The sequence below is a fragment of the Sceloporus undulatus genome, chromosome 8 (genome assembly GCF_019175285.1).
Source record: "Sceloporus undulatus isolate JIND9_A2432 ecotype Alabama chromosome 8, SceUnd_v1.1, whole genome shotgun sequence".
Classification (NCBI taxonomy): Eukaryota; Metazoa; Chordata; class Lepidosauria; order Squamata; family Phrynosomatidae; genus Sceloporus; species Sceloporus undulatus.
The window spans coordinates 2063668-2090460 of NC_056529.1; the positions used below are offsets into that span (position 1 = coordinate 2063668).

The 26793-nt window shown below is 46.3% G+C and overlaps 1 protein-coding gene across 5 annotated transcripts in view; it reads right to left on the reverse strand.

Moving 5' to 3' along the window:
- KIFC3 (kinesin family member C3) overlaps nucleotides 1-24710 on the reverse strand; it is a 40519-nt gene extending 15809 nt beyond the window's left edge. The window contains exons 1-7 of one of the 5 annotated variants that reach the window (XM_042480775.1): nucleotides 24632-24710; nucleotides 22838-23337; nucleotides 13560-13652; nucleotides 10018-10155; nucleotides 3717-3916; nucleotides 3048-3113; nucleotides 500-643 (exon numbers count right to left, since the gene is read on the reverse strand). In XM_042480775.1, coding sequence (XP_042336709.1) covers nucleotides 500-643; nucleotides 3048-3113; nucleotides 3717-3916; nucleotides 10018-10030 — 423 coding nt within the window. In that variant the 5' untranslated portion in view covers nucleotides 10031-10155; nucleotides 13560-13652; nucleotides 22838-23337; nucleotides 24632-24710. Of the gene's footprint in view, nucleotides 1-499; nucleotides 644-3047; nucleotides 3114-3716; nucleotides 3917-10017; nucleotides 10156-10384; nucleotides 10443-13559; nucleotides 13653-22837; nucleotides 23404-24631 lie in introns of those variants that run through there. The other 4 variants (XM_042480776.1, XM_042480779.1, XM_042480780.1 and 1 more) reach the window with 4 other exon arrangements.
- Nucleotides 24711-26793: the final 2083 nt, after the last annotated feature.

A 26793-nucleotide genomic window follows, 5' to 3' on the forward strand; every position in this document is an offset into this window, starting at 1 on the left:
AAACCATTCCAGATTAAAACAATAAAAAATTGCTTAAATAGGATCAAACCTATTTGCTATTTCTATCAAACTAGAGTGGACACAAGTGCTGCCTCAAAGTTGTTTATGTGGCTCTTGGCCCATGCAGACCACTCACCCTATTCTTTCTAAAAATGAGGTTTGTGTGTGAATTTCTCTTCCCAGATGCCTCCGGGAGCAGCGCCTGACCGTTTAAACAGGCTTTCTGCACTACTCTCAAGTGGTAAGGCCCTTAGGGCAGGTTAAATAATAAAATCACAAATCTAAAAACAATTAAGAACAAATCAATCAACTAAAAGAACATGAAGAACAGAATGGCTGTTGGGAGAGGAAGGTCTTAGCTGAGGATCTAATGAGGCGTCCAGGTGGGTCTCCCTTGAGCGCTCCCCACAGAAGACTACTGTCAAGACTCTTTTCTGACTGGGATGGAGCTGTGACTGACGGGTGAGAAGGCCTTCTGAAGGAGGGAGATGTTCTTTACCTGGCTGTGCTCACATCCCACACACTTCACTGGCGGCTGCTTCCGGAACTCCTGCAGTTGTGCCTCACACATCTTCACCTCTTGCTTCAGACGTAAGTTTTCAGCAACCAGAAGGTCCCTGTGCTTCTCCAGGTCTGTGCCACCCTGAGGACAGAGCGAGCAAGAGGAACATATGCGCCATGAACACTTTGACTCCCCAAGTCCCCTATTGAATCCCATAAAAGTCACAGCACTAGGAAATCTTCCATCCCACATCACTGACTGCAAGAGAGAGTGTAACTCCCAAATGGACTGATGACCCCAAACACACTGCTCTAGCAGAAGAAGTAACAGCTATCGATCTGCAGAAGTTATATGTGCACTTACTCTAGAGAACCGAGAAAGGGATGGAGAACCAGTGCCCCGTTAGATGTTGTGACACTGCAACTCCCATCGTTCTTAACTACTGTGATTCCAGCCAGCTGGACTCCAAATGGTCAGTCCATCAGTATCTGGAAGGTTACAGGTGCCCTGCCTCTTAATACAACAGCACCGTTGCCTATCTATTCCTATTAATTTGTTGTTACGTGCCTTTAGGTCAGTGCTCTGACTTATGGCGACCTTATCCTATCTGAGGTTTCCTTGGCAAGATTTGTTATTTAGAGGAGGCTTGGCATCATTGCCTTCCTCTCAGGCTGAAAAAGCAGGACTTGCCCAAAGTCAACCAAAATTATTCTGTGGCTAAGCAGGGATTTGAACCCAGCTCTCTTAATCCAACATCAAATCACCATACCACACTCCTTTCCCCAAATCCATACCAATATATTTATAAAGCCCTTTTAAAAAGTCACAAGCACCCTGTAAAAATCTTCCCTGTAAGAACCACAATCCTTTCATCTCCACAGATCTGACTTGCAAAGAGGCGTGTGTGTCTATTGCGTGCAAATTTTAATCTGAACAAAGGGCCGCTGAATTGCAATCCACAGAACAGTTCTCGCTTTGCATATCTTGATGTAGCAGTATTCATGTTCAATGCATTTAATGTTTGTAATATTCGCTTGGCTGAGCCCAATTGAAAGCAAATGCACTTTTTAAGTGACGCAATGCGTGCTGCCTCTCTTTTCTGTTTAGGCGTGGAGATATGAGCAAGAGCATTGTGGAATACTATGCTCCTTATAAAGATCATCTAGGCTGCGAGGGAGTTGCAGCCATGCTATCTTTGGAAGACATCGTGAGAGCCTGCAAAGATCTCAGACAAAGATCCCTCCGTTGCAAGAAAGGAAGAATTTCATGACTCAACAGCTGCACTGAAATGCGAACGACGTGGAAACGATTCCCAATAAATGAGAGGAACTGATCAAGGAAGGCAAGCGGTGCCTGTGAGTGAGTTAATGACTGCCTTCCTGCGTCCCCACCCTGACGCTGGCACTCACACCTTTATCATTTGTGCAATTGCTTTTTTGCATTATATAAGGTATTGCTATTGTTATATTAACATATTGACAGCATAGGTATTTAGGTATTCACTGAGCTTCCTGTGTATGCTTTGCCAATGCAGATTGTTGGTGCATTTTGTTCCTGCTGTTCATAGACACTCTTCTTCCAACCATTTTTCTCCTCCAAAGAGCTCTAGATTCTATGAAAATGGCAGCAGCCACACATTTCTGGCAGCTCCAGGCAAGACACGCACTCCTCCTCCTCTTCTATATCAAAGAAAGATAACCAGAAGGAGGGAACTGTGTTTACCAAAAGACAAGCCCTGCCTTTTTATAGGGGGGAAAATGACACTACTGGCAAAGGCTGTCATCTCTGCTGCTGATGTAGCTGGCATGCCCTCGGAGAGGAGTTAAAAAGGAAGGACTCATGGCAAACCGGTCACAAAAGATCAAGTATGAATTATGGATGCTTATGGAACATCTGCTCAACAGCAGGATTAACCATTCAAACAAGTGGGAACCAGAATGCAGAACAAACCAAACAGATAGGAAGAAGACATGAACAAAAAGGAAAAATGTAAAGTCCGGAAATAAATAAAATAAATTTCAGGAGAGAGGCTGTTTAGAATGGAGCCTTTTGAGCCTTAGGGAAGAAAATCAATCTTATTAAAACAGGTCAACATGGTTCAGACTTGTACACATGGGAAGGATGTTGGAGATCATCTGCCCAGCTGCCTGCTCAATGCCGGCTGTGAGACGAAGATGCAGCCACAACTTGCCTGCCACAATAAACAGCATTTGCTCTAGATCTGCATACATAATGCAAAGGCCACTTAACTCATTCCTTGGTCAGCGCCAAGAGCACCAGCCCTTCCTTACTATTTAAAAATGCAAAACTGTCAATTAATATAAAGATTTCAGGAACTCACAACATGCACAGACACACACCAGGAGTCCTAAGCATCTAGGAACGGCTAGTCCTGGGCAAATTACTTTCTCTGTCTGTGGTTGCAGCCTAGATGTATATGAAATTGGCTTAGAAGGCTGTTTCTCATTCTTCCTCATCAGCCTTTTCCAATGCAAACCGGCTGGAAGACTTTATGTGATGCCAGAGATGAAGAGACAACACTCACCAACACAGAATGAAGCCTGTTCATTTCCTGCGCTTGCTCCAGGAGTTGACCCTTCAGGCTCTCTGTCTGCCAAGACAAAAAAAGTTGATTGAAACAGCACTTTGAAAATGGAAAAGAAGGGCACTGGAGAGACCATCCTGGGGGGCCCTAGGGTCAATTAAACTTTGCTTTGAGTAGCTCCAAGAAGCTGGTAGGACCCCACCTAGTTTGCCCCACAAATCAGCTGGGGAGCCAAGAGGAACACACACAATTCCCTGGCTTCCAAGATGACTCTTTTCCCCACTGGTGACAACTGTCAGAGGAAAAGCAGCTGCAGGGATGGAAGATGCATCATGTACATTCCTTCTGCAAAAATCAAGGCGCCTGTCAATGCATCTTGGAAGCATTGCATTATGGCAGCAAGTGCTTGGCTACAGCTAGTTTGGTGAGTGCACAAGTCAAGCAGCCTGCAATGAAGGCCATATGCTTCATGAGGCAGAGGCCTTGTTGCTGCAAAAGGAAAGATGAGGTGGTCAACCTGTGGGCTCTATTACCCCAAAAATAAGACTTCCTATTGCCACCACCCGATTTTTAGGGGGGGGAGTTGTAATCTGTGCAGCCCTGGAAGGTCCCTGTGGCAGTCCCTGGGCCATGAGCAGGAGGCTCCAAGAGAAAACCACCCAGATCTACCTGGCTCTGGAGCTGCGTCGTCTGGGTGAGCTGGCTGCTCTCTTGCGCGGAAAGTTTCTCCTGCAGCAAGAGCAGCTCCTCCTGCAGCTGCAGCTTCTCCTCTTGCAGCTGGGCCAGAGACTCCACCAGCTTCTGCACCATCGGGAGCTGGTGGACCCCGCGCAAACTGGACCGCTTTGTACTGAGGACTCTGCCTCCCCCTGCAACAGAAGAGGACATTCGGATCAGGGGAATGACCCAGGGGCCAGACAAGCCTAGCTGTGGGATGGATGGGACAGGATGAAGGGAGAGCAGCGTGTGATGAATGGTCAGGGCAACACCATGGAAGACCATCGGCAGCACAGACTATGATGCAAGCCCCCGCCATTATCCCCAAGGCTGGCGCAAGAGGAAACACAAGAGCCCAGCCCTGCTCCAGCCAACAGCACAACTTTTGAGATTGTCACAGAGCTCTGGACAGAGGAGGTTACAAAACCACACAGTAGCTAACTCCTACAAATTCTGTGTTACCGAGTCAAAAGAACACAGCAGAAAAGTAGATGTTTACACTGAGGAGGTGCCAGAGATGGATCCAAATCACTTGCTGGCATTCCCGTTTTCAAATGAAGGATTGACATTCTTTTTTCCCCCTTTTCCACACAGGCTTTAGCAAAATGTTTTTGCACCTAAACCAACATGTGTCACAGTTCAATCCATGATCACTCCCAAGGAAACTCTAGCCTTACTCCTTACATAGTTCCTACACTCCATCTTAGGAAACCTGACATGGCTTTGGCATAGTTGCTATTTGCCATAAGTTCCAATCTGTTCTAATGGGCCAGCTCACCTGCCTCTGCTTTTTAGCTACAAAGTGGGGGGAGACATATTCTTTGAGCAGATGAAGCCTCTCCCTCCTAAATCCCAAGCCCCTTCCTCAACCTGTGGAGGAGGCACTTGGGATTTGCCAGAGGTCTGGGTAGCAAAACAACACGCGATTGGCCTCCCCTGTTGTGACCCCCTCCTTCCGTCCAACCAGCCCCAGCTGAGCATTGGCCACCACTACTATGAAGCTTAATGTGTTGGAGAGGAATCAGAATGAAAGGCATTAATAGTTCACTGGCACAAGGAAAAAGCAGAAGATGGGGTCTCCAGTCTTATGGAAGAGCACAGAGAAAGGGCTTTCCAAGCACAGCAATGTTTGGTGTTTGTCCCTAGAGAGATGGCAAAAGCCACAAGAGAACAGGAATGTCGCATCTCCACCTTCTGTGCAAAACTCTTGGGAGGAGTTTTTGGCCAGTGGGATGCACGCAAGATGACCACATTGAGAGCGCAAGGAGGAAAGATAAATACCACACCGCCTCTGGGCCCTGGCGAGAGGAGCTCTTCACCCTCACTGTGCGGGACTCCTGCCATCACAAAGCATGGAAGAAGAAGAAGAAAGGAGACACAGACAGAAGAACTCATGATGTCAGGAGGGGAAAAGCACCCCGGAGGCACTGGAGGTAGTCTCAAACAAGGCATGCATTCCCCAATCCAAGCCTCCTCCCAAGACCACACCACCAGAAGACCCAAGAAAGGAGAAGAAGGCAAGGGTCACCTACACCAAAGAGAACTTGTTTCTAAATGCTTTTTAAAAAAGAAAAGAAAAAGGAGCACGCAGCCTTCCAATCCCATTATCTGGGGAGTCCCCAAATGAACCTCAAAGCCTATGGACCCCTGCAAAATAAAATGTGGGCATCTGAGGGGGAATCACCCATGAGATTTTTGGTAGAAATGCAACATCCAGAAGTTTAAATAGGAAGTGTAACATTAAACTGGCCTTAAATGGACCCAAAGTTAAGGACTATCAATGGCTAAGCTAGACCTTTCAGAAGAATGCTCTGAAGTGATGGCAACTCTGTCCAACTGTATCATTAAGATTAGGATTATAGTAGAATTAAACCATCAAAAATGTTAAAAACAATTTTTAAAATTTTAATTTCAAAAATTAAAAACAGTAGAGCCCCCTCTTAAAAGTCCTTCCAAAGCCTTCACTTGGTGATGGAAAGATGACAAGAGGGGGCATTTGTAGCCTTCCTCAAGTGGGCTTTCCTGGGGCAGCCACCGAAAAGGCCGCCTCACATCCCCACCAGACCTGCTTGCAAAGAAAGCCTTTGAGGTTTCAACCCCCACGCAGGAAAAAAGTTACTTTAACTCCAAATATCTTCAGACATACCCCTGCAAGACCTTTTCTTAACTTCCTTCTCAGTGCCTTCTCCTTACTGTTTCCAGAAGCCACAAAATCCGAAACTGTAGAGCCGTGACTCTTTGCCGCTTCCTTGAAACTGGGACCTTGCTGACTCTGGTTGGTTTCAGCCGCACATGGCCATGGCCTAGTTTTTCAAGCTTCACGGGGTTTGCTTTAAACCGCAAGCACACTTCCAAGCTCATTTCCCCCACTGGTGAATGGGGTTTTATTGGATGCATGTATTTCTGCACTTCAGAGTCTCAGGGCACTATGATGCAATTTATCTGCTGTTAGAATTCATATGGTAATAACGCCAATTCCCAAGCAATGGCTGTTGTGCATATTTAGAGGGGCTGCGTGTTAAATAAATCACCCTGGAGAAACAGAACTGGCATGTGAGCTACTGGGGCCAAGCCGCTGGGATGTGCAACTGCCAAGGATCCCTTTTTATGTGTGCAAATCACAATATGCTTAGCTTTGTACCTGTCTCTGTAAAGGCCCCTCATTCACTGGGGGGGGAATGGGGTCAGGAACCTGCTGGCCCTCATTCCCGATTGCCCATCTGGATGTCTCACCTCCAAACCAACTCATTGCTCCTTGCAAATGCTGTTATTAAAATGGAGAAGCTGGATTTCCAGCTGTCAAACAGTGGCAAAGGAAACAGGTATAGCTCGCTTGCTCAGAAGTGGCTTTCCCTCTAAGACTCTGGGTGAAGGACAAGGAACCATCTCAGTGCTACTCCTCTAACCCACTCTTTGGGATGCTTATACTTGAATCTCTCTTATCTGGAATTCCAGGATCTGAATTACTGCAAAATACAAAACCTGGCTGAGTGACATTCTCGCTTTCGGATGTGTTTCATGCACAAAATTATGAAAAAAACATTATGTATAAAATTACCTTCAAGCTATATGTATAAGGCATATACAAAACACAAATGAATTTCACATTTAGACTTGGGTCCCATCTCCAAGTTATCTCATGATGCAAATATTCCAAAATCCAAAACAAATCTCAGATCCAGAACACTTTTGGCCCCGAGCATTTTGGATATGGGAGACTCAACCTGTGTGCAATTCATTTCAACTGCCTCCTCCTATGACTTTCCCAGAGTAACTGCTGGACCTCATCCCCTTTCCCTCCACCACTCCCTTCTCCTTTTGTCTTTTTAGATTGTAAGCCTGAGGGCAGGGAACTGTCTAATTAAAAAGATTGTATGTACAGCGCTGTGTAAATTTACAGCGCTTCATAAATAAAGGTTAATAATAATAATAATAATAATAATTTTAAGTCCCTCCAAGCAGCTGAGAGAAGAGGCATGAACACATGGGCAACTTAAATCTGAAACCTTAACAGCGTGAGAAGCAATGGAGAACCAGTTGCCTGGTTGGCTCCTAAGAGGTCGCCCAACCCAGCCATCCCTACTTACACGAATCAGGATGAATCGCAAGGCTTGAGCAAGTGAATTGCAGAAGCCAAGCAAATAGCTTGAAATCCCATGTATCTGAGGTGCACCCCAAGCAGCTTCAGAGCAGCGGTAGTATGGCATGCAGGTCTCCCATTCCCCCTGTGATCTGTCCTATGGGGCGAGAGTGACTATGGAGCCCAGGCCACCTTGGAGCCCTCTGTGTGCCAGAGAAGGGGTCAGTGGCCTCACATCCCTATCCCCTAGGCGCTTGCAAGGAGTCTCCCTGCTTGGGGCAAAAGTCAAGAAGCACCAGCAATTAGATCTCGGAAGAAAACTGCCACAGCAAGGGAAAGCCAGGGCTTCCAAGGATGCAGTCTCATTCCCTGATGCCACATGCGCTCTTACTGCTGGGGAGGAAAAGTATGCCTGTCTACAGCCTTCCATTGCTCACTTTCTGCTTTCTTCTCCTTGTGGCTGCCCTTATCCACTCTTGGCTTCCTTGGCAGTCCCTACCTTTCTTAGCCGTCACCTTCTTTCCATCTTGCCTTAAGAATCACCCGGTTTTGCTGTCTACTCTGAGTCTGGCTCCCTCGGTCTGCGAACCGCTCTGTCTGCTGTGAGGCCCCAGAAAAGGGCAGAATGGAGGCAGAACCTCCAGAGCAGGAGGGGAAAAAACCTAACACTGCGCAGGGAGCACCTCCTTGCTGAGATCTGTCTGGACAAGCTCAGGCAGTTCAGGTGATGATGGGAGCCTGAGCCAAGGAGCCCCAGGAGGAGAACCGATTTGCTGCAGCAGTGCTTGCCGGGTTTCTGTTCAGGCTCTTGGAAGGAAGGCAGGGAAGCCCTGAGCTCAGCACAAAAAGCAAGATGAGGAGAAGGGCTGGTGGGAGACCGAGACCCAGGGTTAAGCCACGAGGCATGATGTCCTCCAGAGTCAACATTTGCATCCAGGGCAAGGGGCTCAATCCAGACTGAGACCTGACAGTGCGGATGCTGGAAGTCTTCCCAATTTTGCAATCTCCCCTCCATGGTTCTGACCCAAACCACAGCCTCCTGTGGCAGTACTGTATGCTGGGGAGAAAGAGTGGGTGTTATGTAGGGCCCCCGAGGCCAATTTGGCAATTCCTGGGGCCCCTCCGGCCTTTCCCATTGCTAATGCAAAATAAAAACAGGGAGAACTGCATTTCCAGAAGGCACCAGAGGCCTTGTAAAACAAGCAGACTGCCCCCCATCCTCTTAAAATGGAAGTAAACTTCAAGCCACTTCATAAGAGTCTGGTGAGTAGGTGCAGTGTGTTAAACATGCTCTGTGGGCCTCTGAACCTACCCAGCCTTACATTAGAGCAAAGGGGAGCTGCCAGGGCCCCTCAATGCAATACTCTCAGTCCAAAGCAGGAGTCCCACTGCAGCAGCTGGAGGGAGGAAGCAAAGGGTTAAAGCTCCCTCCCACCACAACTCTTGCCCTGAGCCTCCTCCAAGGGTTATCTGTGAAGGACAGATCTGGCCCTCAAGGGCACATGGCAGGATTAACATCAGGTGCAGCCTGGCCATGAGAGAAAGGGCAATGTTCACTCCCTCACCCCGCCCTTGTGCTACTGAGTCCTCACCCCCACAATCACCGCCAGAGAAGGCACCCAGTTTCAAAGCTACAAAGGCTAGGAATGAAATTGTTAAAAGTTCTGGCATTGTTAGGAGTTCAGGTTTCCACTGTACAGTATGCGCTCCACCTCTTGCCCTTGCGCCCCTCGAAGGAAAAAAGCAGCTGCACATCAAGCTGGAAATGCTCTACCGAACGTCAACGTATCTCACAGGGCAGTTGCCAGCTAGATCAGCACCAGAAGTTCAGATAAGAGGACCAAATATTAGTATAAATATTACTGATAACTGGCACTTGAACTGCCATGGTCTAATGCTATGGAATTCTGGAAATTGTAGTTGGCTATGGCATCATGGCAGTTAAAGCAGTGCCAACCCGAATTATTTCTGTAGTGCAGCGGCAGCCTTCATCTGAAAGGTGCTACTATCACAGCAGGGGACAAATGCAGACACAACAACAATGCCACAGACTTGCTTGTGCATCAGCGGAAAGTTGCCCCAACTTGTCTTCCACAGCTGTGTGTGCAGGAACATAACATTCCCACATGTGGGAGGGTTGGGGTTTTGATTTCTTTTAGGTCTCTCTATCTTGGATTTCTCTGCTTTGCTTTGTTTTCAGGTCTGATATTCTAAAATCCCGTGGGTTTCCTCCCCAACCAACAAATATTCCTTTGCCCTCCTCTTCCTCCTCCAGTATCTTTCCTAACAGATCCAACTGTCATGATTTAAAACTTTTGAAAGTATTATACTGGGAAGTTGTACGTTTTGTGGAGCTCTGAGTCGCAGTGAGGCAAGAAACAAATGGATTAATTTGAAAAACAGAAGGGAGTGCCGCTTGCTAGAATAAAACCACTTCTTCAGCTCTTATGCTGAGGCTTCCCTTCCCTTCCTGGGAGACTGGGGTGGCAAACAGGGTGGGAGCCTAAGTTGAGAGACAGTCATAAGATCTGATTTTTCCAAGGGCACTGGGTGAGCTTCATGGCCGAGGAGAGACCTAAGCCTAGGTCTCTGGAACCCCAACACAATCTCATTGCTAGAGTACTTTTCTGTGTTGCCCAGAGAAGAGGGGTATGTTCCATGTATCTGTGGTACCTGCATTCTCCATGTTCCCGCTGTCCACTTCCCGCTCCAGGATGTCGCAGCTCCAAGCGCCTGCCAGTCTCTGTTTGTGGGATGGAGGGACAAAACCTCCCTTCAGTTGCTGCTCCCTGGTGCCTTGGTTTCCAGAGCCTGCGGATGAGAGAGAAACCCTGGGTTGAAGGCATCTGCTCCACTAAGTTGCCACTTTGCCACAGAAAAGAGGGACCCTGGGGGTGCTCCCATTCCACACAGGGAGGGACCCATAGATTAGCTGAGAGCAATCCCAGGGATGTGTATGCATACAGTATGTGTGTATGTGTGCATGATTGCCCGAGTTTCTTCAGCAACCCACATTGGCTGATGAACCACTTGGCTATACCTTGGACGATGGGCGTCGCACTGCCTCCACTGACTTCTTTTCACTCTTCCTCAACTACCTGTAAATTCACCCAAACAAAGCTAGTTACAAACTATATTGATATGATTGTGTCTCCCTGTAAAACATCTCCTTCTCTCTGTCCCTTGGAAAGGCTGCCTCTCATCGCTCTGAAGAACCAACAACAGCCAACCGGGACTGGGATCGCAGTCCATAGGAAAATGGTGTGCAGAATGAGTCCTGCTTTGCTGTTTTGGGATGATGATGATGATGATGATGATGATGATGATGATGATGATGATGCCAGTCCACATGACTCAAGGATCAGGGTATGGGCAAGCTCCCCATTCTGCTTTCCAGCCCTTTTTAGCCTTCTCCTGCTGCCATTTTTCTTTCTTAAAACTTTATACTCCATCAGTCAACTATCACCAGGCTTTCTTGCTGGACATTTTCTGCAGGGTCTTCCCTGTGCTTCCAAGATTTCCTCTTTAGGGCTTTTGCTTTTCAGTGAATCAATCCTACTTTGTGAACAGCTCCTTGGCAGAAAGGGCTCCAAAACTGCAGGCAGTAATCTGGAGACAAAGGTCCAGTTAGCGCAAGTGGCGCTCCTCCTCTTCTTTGCATCTCTGGCCTCAGGCTCCCCTGCGTGCCAATAAAGACAGAAAGCCCACAAGGATGCCAGTTTGGGCAGGCAACCAATTCACACAATTTGACCTTTTTCTGACAGGGCTGGGACCATGAGCCCTTGTAGCCATTTCATGCACAAAGGCACCTTTGTCAGGAAGGAAGAAGGGGGTGCGAGAGGAGGACAACCACTGGATATCTGTTACTTTGGCAAAGAGAAGGGCTGTTTTGGGCAGCATGCAGACTGGGCTCTCTCTCATTGCTTTTTCGGGGGAAGTTGCTCTTCTGAAGAGCATCTAGATTTGTTTGCTTTATGATGACAGTCTTCCCAAGACTACAATTTCCATTACCCCCAGACAGCATGGCTGCTGGGGATGATGGGAAGCTATCATCCAATACACCTGGAGGGTGCCAGGTTGGGAGGCACTGAGATACAATTGGGTTAAATACTCCTTCCTGTCACTGCCGAAAGCTACCAAGCTAGGACCAAAATCCCCAAAATCAATTCCCAAAATCAGTGCCATTGCTTACTATTTTACCAGTCTACCTATGGGCATAAAATATACTGATTTTTCTCACCCTGTAAGTGTCCTGTATTTCTCTTTCCAGGCGGCACAATGCAGCGCTCAGAATGGCACAGGAAAAGTGACACTTCATCCTCTGACTCCTTGAAGCCTTTCCGGATGGAAGATCTTTACAGATATTCCACTTCCCTCAAGCGTTTCCATAGATACGTTTATATCTCCATCTCCAGCTGGGGTTTGTGGGGTTTTTGTTTTTTAAAGACAGTCCAATTACGCTAAGGCAGAACGCTGCAAGTGCCGAGTTCTCAGCCCCTGGCTTTATTGTGTTTTCCAAAAAGTCTTTAGGTGAAATGGGAGGATCAGGTGAAGAGAGCTCAGCTTGGCAAGGAGAGTCTGGAAGAGTGGCCTCATTGTTTTGGGCTGCATCCACGCTGGAGAAAGAACCCAGTTTGGCACTACTTTAACTGCCTTGGCTCAAGGCTATGGAATTCTGGGAGTTGGAGTTTGTTGTGGGGTCCAGAGTGGGGCAGAGCTCCGCTCTGGACCCCGCAACAAACTCCAACTCCCAGAATTCCATAGCCTTGAGCCAGGACGCTGAAAAGTGGTGCCAAAATGGGATATTTCTCAAGTGTGGATGCAGCTTTGGATGACAACTCAGGAGCCGTAGTCTCCAAGAAACCTTCCCAAGCTCTCTGAGGGTGAATTTGAATTGCTAGTCACATCATGAACTATGTTTTCTAGGTTCCCTGTTGCACTGGCATAACCTCTACAAACTACAACGACAGTACAGAAATAACATTTTGCCAACAATCAAACAGTAATTGCAAGTTGCTAAAGAAATGGGCTGGCGTCCCATTGACCAACTAAAGTAGACCCATTCAGCCAGCTGTTGAACAATGAGACAACCTATAGGTAGATCCCACGGATTGTATGGGTCTGCCCCAAAGGGATTCACAACAGGATCCAGGTTAAGGTTTCCCAAGGGAAAGCAGCAAAGTGCAGCTGAACAGAAGTAAGTTGAAAAGACCTGCCTGGTTTTGAAAAGGAAAGAGAAAAGGCATTAAACAGGTTGCTGGAAGCTGGTGCCAGGCTTGCCCCTTCTGCAGCCCTCCTGCAAAAGGACTTGAAGAACATGTGGGCTCCTTCCATGTCTCCTGCAGAATTAATATAGTTGAGGAGCAGGGCAAGAGGGCAAGCCACCCCTGAATAACTACTCCGTCCAAAATGCCCTCAACCTCAAACATTAACACCAGGCAGAAAAGCACAAAAGGCCTTATCTGTTAGCCTTGGAAGTTGCAAAAACATGTTTCACACTGAACTTGGTGGCCCTCTCTGGAGGTGAAACAGCTGCACTGATAGCTCTGCAAGACGGCTCCACCGGCAGCAACTCAGTGCAAAATCTGCCCTTGGGAAGGGTTAGCCAGAACCAGACTGCAAATGCTTAGCGAACATGCAGCGTTGGCAGCAAGTTCCACAATCTAGTCTTGTTTGCAGAAATGTTATTAAGCTGCCCTGCATGCCCAATCTGTCCCTCTAGCCCAGCACTGTCTGCTGACGGGAAGCAGTCCTCCATAGTCTTGGGCTGGGGTTTTGTCCCACTTGGTCATCTAAAAGTTTTAAGCATAGGGATGAAAGATGGGACCTTCTGCTACTGAAGCCTGTTGCTGCTCCTCAAAGGAGCGCAAACCAGCTAGGAAAGAGAAGAAAGTGGCCCCTGGGTTTTGGGAGGGCACCTCTGGCTCCACTCCCCTACATTACAGCTGTCTAGTTTTGCTAAAAAGCTATGAAGTCAAAGGCTTTCATGGCCAGGATCCATAGTTTTTGGTGAGTTTTTCAGGCTCTGTGGCCATGTTCTGAAGAGTTTATTCCTGATGTTTCGCCAGCATCTGTGGCTTCGGCATTTTCAGAGAAAAGCTAAAATCTACTTCAGGAGCAGGAACAGGATCGAGAAAAGAGAAATTACTTCTGGGAAAGTAAGGCAAACTGCATCTTTCACTTCTGACTTTGGAATATTTCAAGGTTATCCTTACCAGCAGAGTCAAGTTTCCCAACCGCACCGATCCACACAGATGAGGGCCAGATAGTCCTGAAGCCACAGTCGAGTAGATCCTTCCTGCTCCCTCCTTAAAACCAAATTAAAAAGAGGCAAAAACAACAGTTAGCGGATCTGGCCAGCTCTCCAAGTTCTCCATCCCCACCTCCTTCCACGTCATCCGCCCAAAAAAGCAGCACGCAGCCCCGCATCTCCTTCTGGTCTCCTGCCAATGTGTTCCTGAAAGTCTGAAAATCCTGCAGCCCAAAATAGTTTTAGGTTGGTGGAAGAACGGCAAGTTTCTCATTGAAACCCAAGACACAGGCATCTCCCATAAACTGGGGCAGCAGCGGCGGAAGGGGGTTGCAGCGAATGGGGAGGAGAGATGCAACTTGTCTTGGGCCTTTTCCACTGACCCTGCGCTTGGAAATCTGCAAAGTGCCCTGTTTTTCAGAGTGTTTGGCGCATGGGACAAAATGCATTCTGAGATGCCCACTCCCAACTTTTCTGTCATGGAAAGAACTACCAGGTTTCAAAGTTCACAAGTCACCTCTCTGAAATAATTAATCACTTCTCTAGCATTCTTTCCTTGTAAACAGGAGTTATAGCATGTCCCCTTCCAGCAGAATTGGAAAACCAGGGCACACAGGCAAGAGCCACAAATTCACCAGGAGCATGAGCTCTTTGTTGTGCAATGAATGCACCAAACCCCAGAGACTCAAAGACTCTTTGCAGAAGCAGGTCAGTTCCCATTTTTAAAAGGGACATTTTGGAAATGCCAAAGGTACTCTTTATTGTTCTCGCAGGGCTTTCTTCCAACGTGTGTGAGAGAATGATTCCACCTGACCCTCAGGGAAACAAGACGAAAGACCAAATGCAAACCAATGCTGATTCCAGCTCTCAGCCCGACACATTAGCATTTGTACAAGAAACACACATGGGCATACTTTCTGCAAAGCTATGAATATGCAACCAAGGGCTCTCCCAGAATGACCTCAAGAGGTGCAAGTTCTCTTAGGGTTTTGCTGGTTGGTTCCACCATCATGTCCACTTATTATTTAAACAACAATAATCATGTTTTCAAGTTGTAGCGCAAAAGAGCAACTTCACTGATATACTATACCCAAAAGAAGAAAAGTTTTAAAGAGAAAGGAGCATATTATTCTGGTTAAGTCTCAGAATTAAAAAGAACCCAACTCAGCTGTAGGAATAAAATGCTGCTGGTGGTGCCAGGAACAGCCATGTAATAGTCTGGGACAGCAGAAACACCGGATCTCTTTAAAGAAAACTCAAGATCTACTGCCATACATACTGTAACCTTGCAACCTCTTTGCCCTGCCTTCAGGATCCTCACATTAGCAAAGCCATTTGGGGAGGAAGGGAGGAGGACTGAAGCCCCATGGATCCGCTGCCCAAACTGGAGGACCACTTGTTCCCATAGGAAACTTACTTGCCCATGCTGCCTGACGATAACTCCCAGCACTCCTCACCATTGCCTATGCTGGCCAAGAATGATGGGAGTTGCAGTTTGACAGCCTCTGGAAGTTTGCATGGTTCCCTCCCTTGCCCTACACACAATCAAAATGCAAAAACCAATGCCGGAAACTGTGAGGACTGGAGTTCCCATGCTTTCCTCAGCCAAGGAAAGGTATTTTAGGGAGAGACACAACTCCTAGAATGCTCCCCCCCCCCAAACCAACTTTTCCCACCTCTGACATCTCAAAGTACAACTGTAATGCACAAGGCTTCAAAGCGAAATCCTCAGCCCTGACAGGGCTTGACATTCAAAACCCACACAGTTTAAGCCCCAAAGCGTGCGCATGAATGGCTTTACTTTAAAAACTGGATTATGGCGACAGAAGCCAATATCAGAGCCACATTCATGCATATAGGATACACAGCAAGACGGAACTGGTTCGCAGGGCTCTCTGAAAGCAGCTGCTCCGAGGATTTCCCAAAGTGAGCTTATTATCAATTTAAAGCTAACCACAGATTTTAAAAATAATATGGATTAACCACTGAGATACTACAGGCATATGGCTTTTGACCGTGTTCGTTTGATAAGACCAGTGCAGTTATCCAGTTAATCTATAAAAAGCATCGCTCTGGAAATAAATCTGCAGAGCTGCCATTTAACATGCAGTTTGGGGAAGAAGTAAAGTCTGTTTAGGGAGAGACCTGAGATTGTAACTGTGGCTTAGGATCTTTTCTCATAGCTACTGATCAAGAAGCCACTTTTCATCCGCAAACGTGGCAGGCATCAATCACCACATCAGGATATATCTCCTATAAAGTTAGCTTATGGACCATCTGAATGGACCATGTGTCCCATCTGCCTATCCCACATTCATAAAAGGCATAATGAGTGTTACTCGGAAGAAAAGAATACGCCTGGAAAGTGGCACTTATGGAGGGTGTCTCCTCTCAACAGCTTTGTTTAGGCTTTGAATGTTAAAATTAGCATTCACAGCAAGAGGTAATGATTAAGTTCCATGGATTAGGAAATGTGCAATCTATGTGGGTGCTTTTGCACTTGTTAATCAATGGGTCCAAATTCAAAGAAATCAAAAGCAGATGAATACAAGTCACAACTTCCACATGGGTTGCCATAATTGTCCACTTTTACCAGGGACAAAATGTGGAACAAATTCAAGACCAAACTGTAGGACAACTGCAGGACAAAACTCAGCCCAAAATGTAGGACATTGAAGAAAAATGGTGGACCTTAAATGTCCTACATTTTGAGCTGAGTTTTGTCCTGCAGTTGCCCTACAGTTTGGTCTTGAATTTGTCCTACATTTTGTCCCTGGTAAAAGTGGACAATTATGGCAGCCCGTCTGGGCATATATATAGAAAACTAAAACCCAAAGCCATGTTAGACTGGAAAATCAGTGTGCAAAGTTTATCTTGCAGCACCTTTGAGACTAAGTGAAAGGTGCTGCAAGGTCCCTTTGCATCCAGCTTCTTTCTTTCATTCACTCTCAAAGGTTCTGCAAGACCCCTTTGCATACAGAGAACTAAAGTATCCAGAGACAAAAACAACAAACCTGGGAATCTTATACAGGTTCAACTATTCATCTGTGAATCAGAAAGGGAGGGGATAATGAAACCTTAACTGCCATGATGGAAGGCAAGCGAGCAGCAAGAAAGCTCTCATTCACCCCTTGTTTGATTTATTTACTTATTTGGTTTACACTCCATCTTCCTCCTGGCAGAGGAACCAAGGCTGCTTACGACAAAGTAAAATACAGTAAGACTTGATACTAAGCTTTTAAAAGTTAAACGTTTCTTTTAAAAACACTAAACTAGAGCCAGCATGGCATAGTGGCTGGAGCTGAAAACATGGGAAGTGTGGTAAAAGGATTCACAAATGGCAGTAAGTGAGCAATATGTATGTAAGTAAGTACAACACGGTGGAATGGATATTTCCTTTTGCTCCATTATCTGGCATCTCCAGCGGCAGCATCATTATCTTAATAACAGATGCAAGGAAGCCAAGCGGCTGGCAAGAGAAACACATCAGAAGGAAGGTGCGCGGCCGCCTTGTTAAAGAAAGCATAGGAAGCTTTCTTTATGGGGCACTGACCCAGATGGGGAAATATCATGAAAGGAGGAAAGAGGGACCTTACTCAAGTCCATGCTACAATAAATTTATCTTCCCATAAATACACATATCCTTTTGCAAGCGCTTTCCTTGCCATACTGGCTGGGGATGCTGAAAGCGGTAGTCCAGAACCAAACCTCCTCTGCACAAGTCTTGCCAAGAAAACCCCATGATAGGATCATCTTAGGCCTCATTCCCACTACATTTTAAATCGGATTGCAAATTGGTTTGAACTGGTTTTAATGACCCTGGTTCGCACTTGAACCGGGGTCCATGCGCTAGACCCATTTAACCCGTGTCTTTTTGACACCGATTTTCCCTCCAGCCTCTTTTGGGATAAATAGATTCTGCGCAAGCGTGAACCAGATGCAGATCAAAACCTATTTAAATTTGCCCTTCGGCTGGATGGAGCGGGTCCATTTTGAATCGATGCGTTCGTGAATGTGAACCACAAGTGGGTTATTTTATTTTATTCTGAAGCAAGAAAGTGCAAGAGGGGCAAATGTAGTCTGAACTATGCTCCGCTGCTGAACCGATCCATCAGTTTGGATCCCAAAGCGATTTATCTGTAAGTGGGAATGCGGCCTTAGAGTCATCATAAGTCAAAAACAAATTGAAGGCACACAACACACACACACATACAATCTGGCAGCTGCATATTGGACCTGCAAATGCTCCAAAATGCCCAAAGCTGCCTGCAACAAAATACAAAATGCCTCCAAGCTGCTTGCAATTCTCAGTGACTCAAAGGCATTGTTTTGGTAGTCTTTTCTGAGTGTGGCTTGGCCAAGTGGCTTTCCAGGTCTCAGCCGGGATTCACACCCGGCGTCCTCTGGAATCCAGCACTCAAACCACTAAACAACCCTGGTTCTCAGATTGCCTCACATTACAGCAGTCTACTGTGGAAGTGGCTTTGGCCAGCCGGCACCAAGAGCATCACCAGCTGCAAACAAAGCGAGAGCCTCTGGCTCCTTCATCCTCAGCCAAATTCAACACCTTCTTCTCCCTTTACAACCAACAGAATGTCAACAGCTGCCCTGGCTCCACCAACAACTATGGGGCAAAGGCATATTGATTATTATTGTTGTTATCATTATTAACATGTATTTATAGAGTGCTGTATAGTCTGCACAGTGCTTTACATCGCAAGGGTCAAATAAAATGGGGGGGGGGATGTAAACCTGCCAAGAGGCATACAATCTAAAACAACAGCAACATGACATGATTAAAATATCTCTAAAATAATACACTTGTCCCGCCATATTCTTTAGGGTTATGTGAATATGGGAAAACTCAAATAACAAAAACACCATGTTTTTACCTGAGAGGACACCTCTCTAGGAATCTCTAAGCCCTCCAAGGGCAACTCTGTGGTCAACGTCCGACAGACACTGACCATAGAACTGTGCCGGAGGAGCAACAAAGGCCTAGTAGAGTGTTCTCTCTAGGAATCTCTAGGTCCTCCAGGACAACTCTGTGGCCAACGTCCGACAGACACTGACCATAGAACTGCGCCGGAGGAGCTACAAAGGCCTAGTAGAGTGTTCTCTCTAGGAATCTCTAGGTCCTCCAGGGCAACTCTGTGGCCAACGTCCGACAGACACTGACCCATAGAACTGTGCTGGAGGAGCTACAAAGGCCTAGAAGAGTGTTCTCTCTAGGAATCTCTAGGTCCTCCAGGGCAACTCTGGCCAACATCTGACAGACACTGACCATAGAATTGCGCTGGAGGAGCTACAAAGGCCTAGTAGAGTATCCTCTCTAGGAATCTCTAGGTCTTTCAGGGCAAGTTAAAGTAGACCATAGAGTTGCACTGGAGGTGGACCTAGGACCTAGATATTCCTACTGAGGAACATTATTAATCAAATCCGTGAATAATCAAATACGGATTATTTGATTAATCGAAGCTGCAAATGTGGAGGGATGAGTGTACTAACTAGTATACAATAAAAACAAAGTAAGCAGCAGATTTAGGTTGATTTATATCCTGCCTTTAATCTATGCAGCACCCAAAGGTGGCTAACAGCATAGATGGCTAAGATATGCGCAAAAGCCATTCTAATATTAATGAACGATGTGGGAAGACTATCCCACGCATGATGGGAGGAGGCAAGGCCCAAGGTTTTGAGCAGAGATGCTTGGCTTGCCTGAGAGTGTGGTTTCACCAGAGAATCTCTCTAGGCAGCACTTATGTTCTTGGTGGTGTTTAGTCTCAGGAATGCTGCCAGAGCAGCTTGGCGCAACTGGGGATCGGCCAAAAGGGAGTCCTGAGTGTGGGCCCATGTCCCCGTTCCCAAAGAGGCGGCTGGCAGCCAAAGAGGTTCAACAAATTTAGAAGAAACAAGACCAGCATAAAATCATCCAAAAAGGGGGGAAGCATGCCAGGCAGAAGGGGAATGTTGGAGCTTCCATGACACTTGCACACCTCTTGCTGCCTGTCTTCAAGCCGTATCTGACTTATGGTGACCCTAAAGAGAACGTCTCTTGGGTTTTCTTGGCAACATTTGTTCATATTTGCCATCCTCTGAAGCTGTGAGAGTGTGACTTGCTGAAGGTCACCCAGTGGGTTTTCCATGGCTAAGCAGGGATTCCAACGCTGGTCTCCAGAGTCAAATGCTCAGAGCATTACAGAGCATTACGGAGTCAAATGCTCAGAGCATTGCACCACACTGACATAGCTACCCACTGGTCAAATCCACTTCAGCTCCAATGTGCCGAGGAGCAATAGTCTCTCTTTTTTAATCACACTTCTCCATGTTTACTAAAAACAGACCCAAACAACCATGCTTCCACACACGAATTCCAATCAGACCAATAAACCAGGGCTCCAGATCTGGAGTAAAACATTAGGTTTCTACAAATTACAAAGCATAATAGCAGGAGAGGAGATTCTTCTTTGGCGCTGTTAGCAAACCAAATGAAAAGGAAACCAGGCCGCACAGCAATTTGGGAACCATCGATCACTTCTCTCAGCTCCCAGACCTGACCCATTAATTTCCCTAATAATGCTTCAGATCACAATCTAATTTCCATTTGGCTAATAAAAAAAGAAGTGTCTACCAGATTTTCAATGCTGACCTGACCGAAAGGCATACAACGGTTTTAGCAGCATTCTGCAATAAGTGATCATTAATCTCTGTTAATATTGGCAATAGCCACAATTGGACTATTTGTTCTGGCTAATAATTTGATGTATTCTATAGCAGCAAATGAATTACAAACCCACATCGCAAGACAAGCACTTAAGGCTTATACCAGGGCCTGATCCCACTACCTTTTAAACCGGATCACAAAGCAATGTATTTGTAAGTGGGAATGAGACCAGGGTTGGGTAACTTGTGGCTCTCCTGGTGCTGTTGGACTGCAATTCCCATCAGCCCTAAGCGTCCCAGAGGAGCGCTTGGAAATGCAATCCCCAACAGCCCTTGCATTTCTCCATGGATTTCCACAGACCCGGGGCAAGGGTTACGCTGAGCCCCAGGCATGCAGTTTGGGCAGAGTCCATTCTGTTTACTACTAAGCCTGACTCAGGAGTCAGCTGAGCCAACTAGAAGTGTCCCAGGACAGGAAGCGCCCAGGGAAGGGGAGGGAAAAGGGAACAAGGGAACGCCACAATCTGTTCCCGGTGTCATGGACATAGGATTTAACCCTGACAAAAAGGCCTCTGTTAAGAGAGATGCCTGCTGCCCGGCACAACCAAGGAATGGGGCCAGAGACAGAAATAAGCCTCCTCCTTTGGCTCGGTCCCAAGATCCTTCCCTTCCGCCGCTCCGACCACGAAAGCCTTACTTACACCTTTTCCTCCGCGGAGGAAATCCAACTCAGCCAGTTGAAACAGTAGAAACAGTCAGGAAAGAAACTAGGAATAAAAACGACAAGGCTCAGCATTGTTTCCAAACCACTTGCTTGCGATGTGTGCCTTCCAGTTGTTTTATGGTGACCCTAAGGCAACCCTGTCGTCATGGGGTTTTCCTGGTAAAGTTTATTCTCAAGAGATTTACTACTAGTTTCCTCTAGCAAAGAGTGTGACTTGCCTAAGGGCCCCTCAGTGGGTTTCCAGAGCCGAGTGGGGATTCGAACCCCTGCCTCCCAAAATCTTGGTCCAACAACTCAAGTTGCAACACAATGCCAACTCTCCTCCAAAGTGTCCCTCGGGGAAACACATGACAATTACATTTGTCTAAAACTAGTAAGGGGTTTGCAATACAACTTGTATGTCCAGAGAACAACTCTACAAAAGACAAAGGAGACAAACCAATTCTGTCTCTTCAAGGAGGCAGAGCTTTAGTGCGGTCTTCCATCCATGCTTTTAAAGAGGAAGCCTATGGCAAGCCATCATTGCAAGGCTCTTCTGACGGATGGGTTGGTTGTAATATCCCACATTTCTCCAAAATGGGAGATGCCAACGTCAGGTTTTTGGGAAGCCAGTTCCCAAGATTAACTGTGTGCAGAACGAAAAAGGAGTTGCTGTATATACTCATGTATTAGTCAAAAAACCGACCCAAAAAACCTGGCATGACTTATCCACAGGTCAATGGAAGTAATGTACTTTAACTCATATATATATATATATACATATATATATATATATATATTAAAGGAACCATCTCCTTTTTCTGAAAAGAGTGGTAAAAGGCAAGAGCTTGGTTCATCCTGGGAGCACCAAAAAGAAGCGTGGATCCTCTCTACTCTCTCAGCCTTTAGGAGCCGCACAAACAGTTAATGTCTGATGGAATTGTCTAAGTTCTTTGGCATCATTTCCCTTTGCACCATCCTTGATCCTTCATTACATGGCCCTAAGTTTTACCCTCGACTTATCCAAGGGCCATAGCAAAATCCATAATACTGGCCCCAAAACCTGCTCTCGACTTATACGTGAGGTTGACTTACAGTCGAGTATATATGGTAACCTGTGCTGAGTCCCCATTACTCAGCTTCAGTAGATGAACATAGGGATGTACTCAAAGTCTAGGGGACTTACCTTTTTGGACTACAACTCCCAGAATCCACCAGACTAACAGGGGGATTCTTTGAAACCGCAGTCCAAAAAGGGAATTTTTTCCAAACTTTGGTCCTAATACACAGCTGTGGTGGTTTGTATGTTGGACTATGGACTCCAAGAGACCGGGGTTCAAATCCTTACTCCGCCACAGACAGTGACTGGGTGACCCTGCGCAAGGTGCACTCTCTCAACAGTAGCCAACCTTGGGATAAATCTATCCAAGGAAAGTCAAGGAGAGGGTTGCCATAATTTGGAACGTCGGCAATGAAGATTATGAGTTCATGGTTTCAGTGCCAAGCTCCGGGTAAAATCAGGACCAGAGAGAGAAATAAGAGCAGCTCGGTTCAATATTCCCGTAGTATTTTCCTCCAGTCCAGCTCTGTGCGCCTCTTCCTTGCAAACTCAAACGCATCTCAACACATTCACGCAAGATGCCAGCATTCGGAGGACATACAGAAATCACGGGGCAGGAAACCCAGAAGTCCCAAACCACAAAGGAAATTTCCAGAGGATTGGTTTGGGCTTGGACTTGCCCAGCCTGACCCCAACAGTCGGGCAAAGGCTGGGAACAAAGGGCACCTTTTCTGAATCCCCGCAGAGCATGCGACAAGAACGAGCTCTTTTCATTTCTAGCCCCAACCCCTTTAAAAACAGACCAAGCCAAACTCACCTTCTGGACGTTACCTGCGGTCAAAAAGGGAACAGTGCTTCTAAGGACACAGATAAAGCCAGGCGTGTTGCTCCTTGTTTTCCTCTAAGGCAAGCCAACAACTTGTCTTCTGTTAAATGTTAACTTTCCTCCCAAGGACAAAACCCAAAAGTCTCTCCCTGGAGCTTGGGCTCCGACTGACACTTTCCGGCTGCCAAGCCCTGGAGTTTCCTATGCGTTGCTGTTGTCTGTTTCAGCCTCTCTTCCTCCGAAACCTTCTACTCATCATTCTTGGCATCTGGAAAGGAATGCCAGAAATGCGGTGGCGCGGGTTCCTCTTTGCTCCGGCCTCCCTTGCCTGCAGTGTGCCAGACGGAGGTGGAGGCCAAGAAGCGCGCAAAAGGGTGTGCAAAAGGGTGTGCGGTGTTCACACTGTGGTTTGGTGGGAGGTGTCTGCCTTCACAAATCTCTCAGGGAGGAAGGGAGCTCTCAGGCTGCGAAGCTGCTGCCATCGCAATCATCTGCAAGGAAAGATGAAGAGGAAAGCTTAAAAGGAGGAGAAGGAGGAGGAGGAGGAGACGCAGGACGACAAGGACAGCGTTGGCATAAAACAGGCCCTGCTACTCCACAAAACGAGGGAGGCTATCAAGACACATTCGGAAGAGGCTGAACCTGCGCCAGAAAGCAAATGCTTGGTACAGCCAGCCCTCCAAAACCAAGGGTTCAACTGCGCATGGCTTGGAAATATTCAATATATATATATATGTGTGTGTGTTCCAAAAAGCAAACCTTGATTTTGCCATTTTATATACAGGACACCATTTTACAACACCATTGTATTTAAAGGGACTCATGCATTCATGGATTTTGGTCTCTGCGGAGAGATCCTGGAACCAAACTTCAATGGATACCAAGGGCCCACTCTGATAATAGTAATAATAATAATAATAATAATAATAATAATAATAATGTATATAATGGGACTTGAGCATCCATAGTTTTGTTATCCATGGGGATCCTGGAACCAAACCACAGTGGCCCATTGCAATAGTAATAACAATAAGAACAGTAATAATAATAATAATAACAATCCCATTGTATTTAATGGGAGAGGAGCATCCAAGGATTTTGATATCCAGAGAGGATCCTGGAATGAAAGCCCAGCGGATACCAAGGGCCCATTGCAATAGTAATAGTCATACTAAACCCATTGTAGGACTAGAGCATCCATGGATTTTGGGACCCATCAGGGATCCTGGAGCCAAACCTCATTGGATACCAAGGGTCCAGCGTAGTAGTCATAATAATATCACATTGCATTTAGTAGGACGTGAGCATCCAAAGGCACCCCTGGGAGTCCAGAAGCCAAACCCCAAAGGATGACAAGGGTACACTGCAATAGTAATAGTAATAATGAACCCATTGCATATAATGGGACATGGGCATCCAAGGATTTTGGCACCCCTGAGGGACCCTGGAAGCAAACCCCAGCCAAGGATGCCAAGGGCCCCCACTGTAGTAACAATAACAATAACAACAATATGTAACACCCCCCCCCCTTTTTTTCCCTGGGAGCCAAAGCTCTTCCAAGGCTAAGAAGAGGGCCATGGAAAAGACACAGGGAAGAGCCTTAGGCTGAAAGAGCAGTCAACCATGGCATTATTCTGCTGCTGCTGAGCTCCTTGGGATTTGCCTCTGCTGCTGCTGCTGCTGCTTTGAGGCTGAGAGAGTGTCACCGGGAGGACACGCCCTCCCCACGCGACGTGATAACGCCCCGCCCCCGACACGCCCCTCCTGGCCCCGCCCCTTCCTCACCTTCTGCCGCATTCGCCTTTTTAACCTTTTTTTACAGAGCCACCGACGGACGACGAGGAGCCACGCTCGGGCCTCCTGCGCATGCGCCGACCCAGCCGGTCCGGGGCCCGGCCTCCCAGCCAACGACGCCTTCCCATTGGCCCACCGTTGTCATGGCAACCCCAGGGAGAACACTATGCCTGTATATACAGTATATATATATATATGTGTGTGTGTGTGTGTATATATATACACATACTATACACACACACACACATAAACTATATATAGAGAGACTGTATGTATGTGTATGTGTATATATATATATATATACTGTATATATAAACTGATTTTGTGTGTGTATATATATAAATATAAACAGTATGTGTGTCTGCATATATATATATATATATGCACACTATATATATATATATATATAGTGTGTGTGTGTGTGTATATATATATATATATATATATATATATATATTGTGTGTACCTTTATTTTCAGATGTAAGCTGCTTTGAATCCTAATTTTGGGGGGAAACTGGGGTACAAATAAGAATATGAATAAGTGTATTTATTCATTCATTTCCTGTCTTTGCCCCCCCCCCCCCTCTCTCTCTCTCTCTCTCCCTCCCCAGCCCCCAAGGCTCTCAGACTGGCTAATTAGTATCATTCTTATATTTTTTACCATCTTTTTTTTTATTTTTTTTTTCTCTTCTCTTTTATCTTTTGTGTACTATATATATATATATATATATATATATATATATAATGCATTTATTAACCCCCCCCTCCAAGCAGATCGAAGCAGCTAGCAATAATAAAATTATATATATATATATATATATATAGAGAGAGAGAGAGAGAGAGAGAGAGACTAAACAAAATGGATTCCTGGGTTTAGAAATCCAGACTTCCTCCTCTTTTCTCTGCAAACCTTCTCAGTGTTTTCATGGAGAAACAGGTCAAAGATGCGCCTGGCACCAGCCCAGGAGAAACAGCCGAAGGCGCACTAATAGGCAGAGGTGCGCTGGTTCTATGTTGCCATCGCATCCTTTTTTGCAAAATGCAGAAACTCATCTGGCTTCTATAAAACGGCCAAAATCAGGGAGGCATTTGTATTGCTTTTGAATACTTTTGAGCCACAGACAGTTGGATCCTTGGATAAAGACTTGTCCTTACGTGAGAAATCATGCGCAGAGTGCTTTTTAAAACCATCGTAAAGCAAACGCTTTGCAGGACTGTGTCGGCCAAAGACTTATGTTTTGTTTTATCGCCAAATGCAGGATACACATCCTTTGGAAACTTCCAGGGAATGCGTTGCGATGGCGGTCAAGTCAGTCCTCCATTGAGAAAACAGGGAATCGTCGCCTTGTGGGTCATCTGAAGCCAGGCGTTGGGACAAGATGACCATCAGGGACGATGGGTCCTCCTTCCGAGGAAATAGCAACACAATCCCATTAGCAAGGATTACATCTTTTAAGAATAGGGCAGCCTAAGCCGAAAGACTAGGACGACTCCGGTCTGATTTAGTTCCACACCTTTAAGAAAAATGTCTTTGGGAAATGCGTGGACGAGTCTTTAAATGTGTCCCGGATGTTTGCCAGGGTCCTTCAGCCACATCCAAGGCATTTCAATGGGTTTTACAACAATCCTACGGACTGTTTGGTGCAATTTCTTTTCTGGCAGATGGAGCCATTGACCTTGGCTGGAAGCAAAGCCGGCTGGACTTTCCAAAAGGCAGCTTAAACCATCAGAGAGCAAGCGTTTCCTGCGGCACCAAATTCTCCTTTTAATATTATAGGGTCAAAGTAAGGCCTTTTCACACCAATGTAAACTCTGTTTCCGACAAACAGTGCCTTCAACCGTTGGCTAAATTCCTTGCAAAACCCAAGTTCACGAAGGCTGAAGTGCAAGCAATAGATCTACCAGATTTTGGCCTTTTGGGGGTGTATCTACACTGCAGAAACAAAGCTTTTTGGTGCCACTTTGATTGCAACGACTCAATGCAATGGGATCCTGGGATTTGTAGTTTTGTGAGGCATCTATCCTTCCCTGTTTGAGAAAGGACATTTTATGGGGTGCAAAAATTTTATTTGGGGGGAGATATTGCTTTGGCCTTGGCTGAATTCCTTGCAAAACCCAAGTTCACAAAGGCAGAGCAATCTTTTGCCATCTGG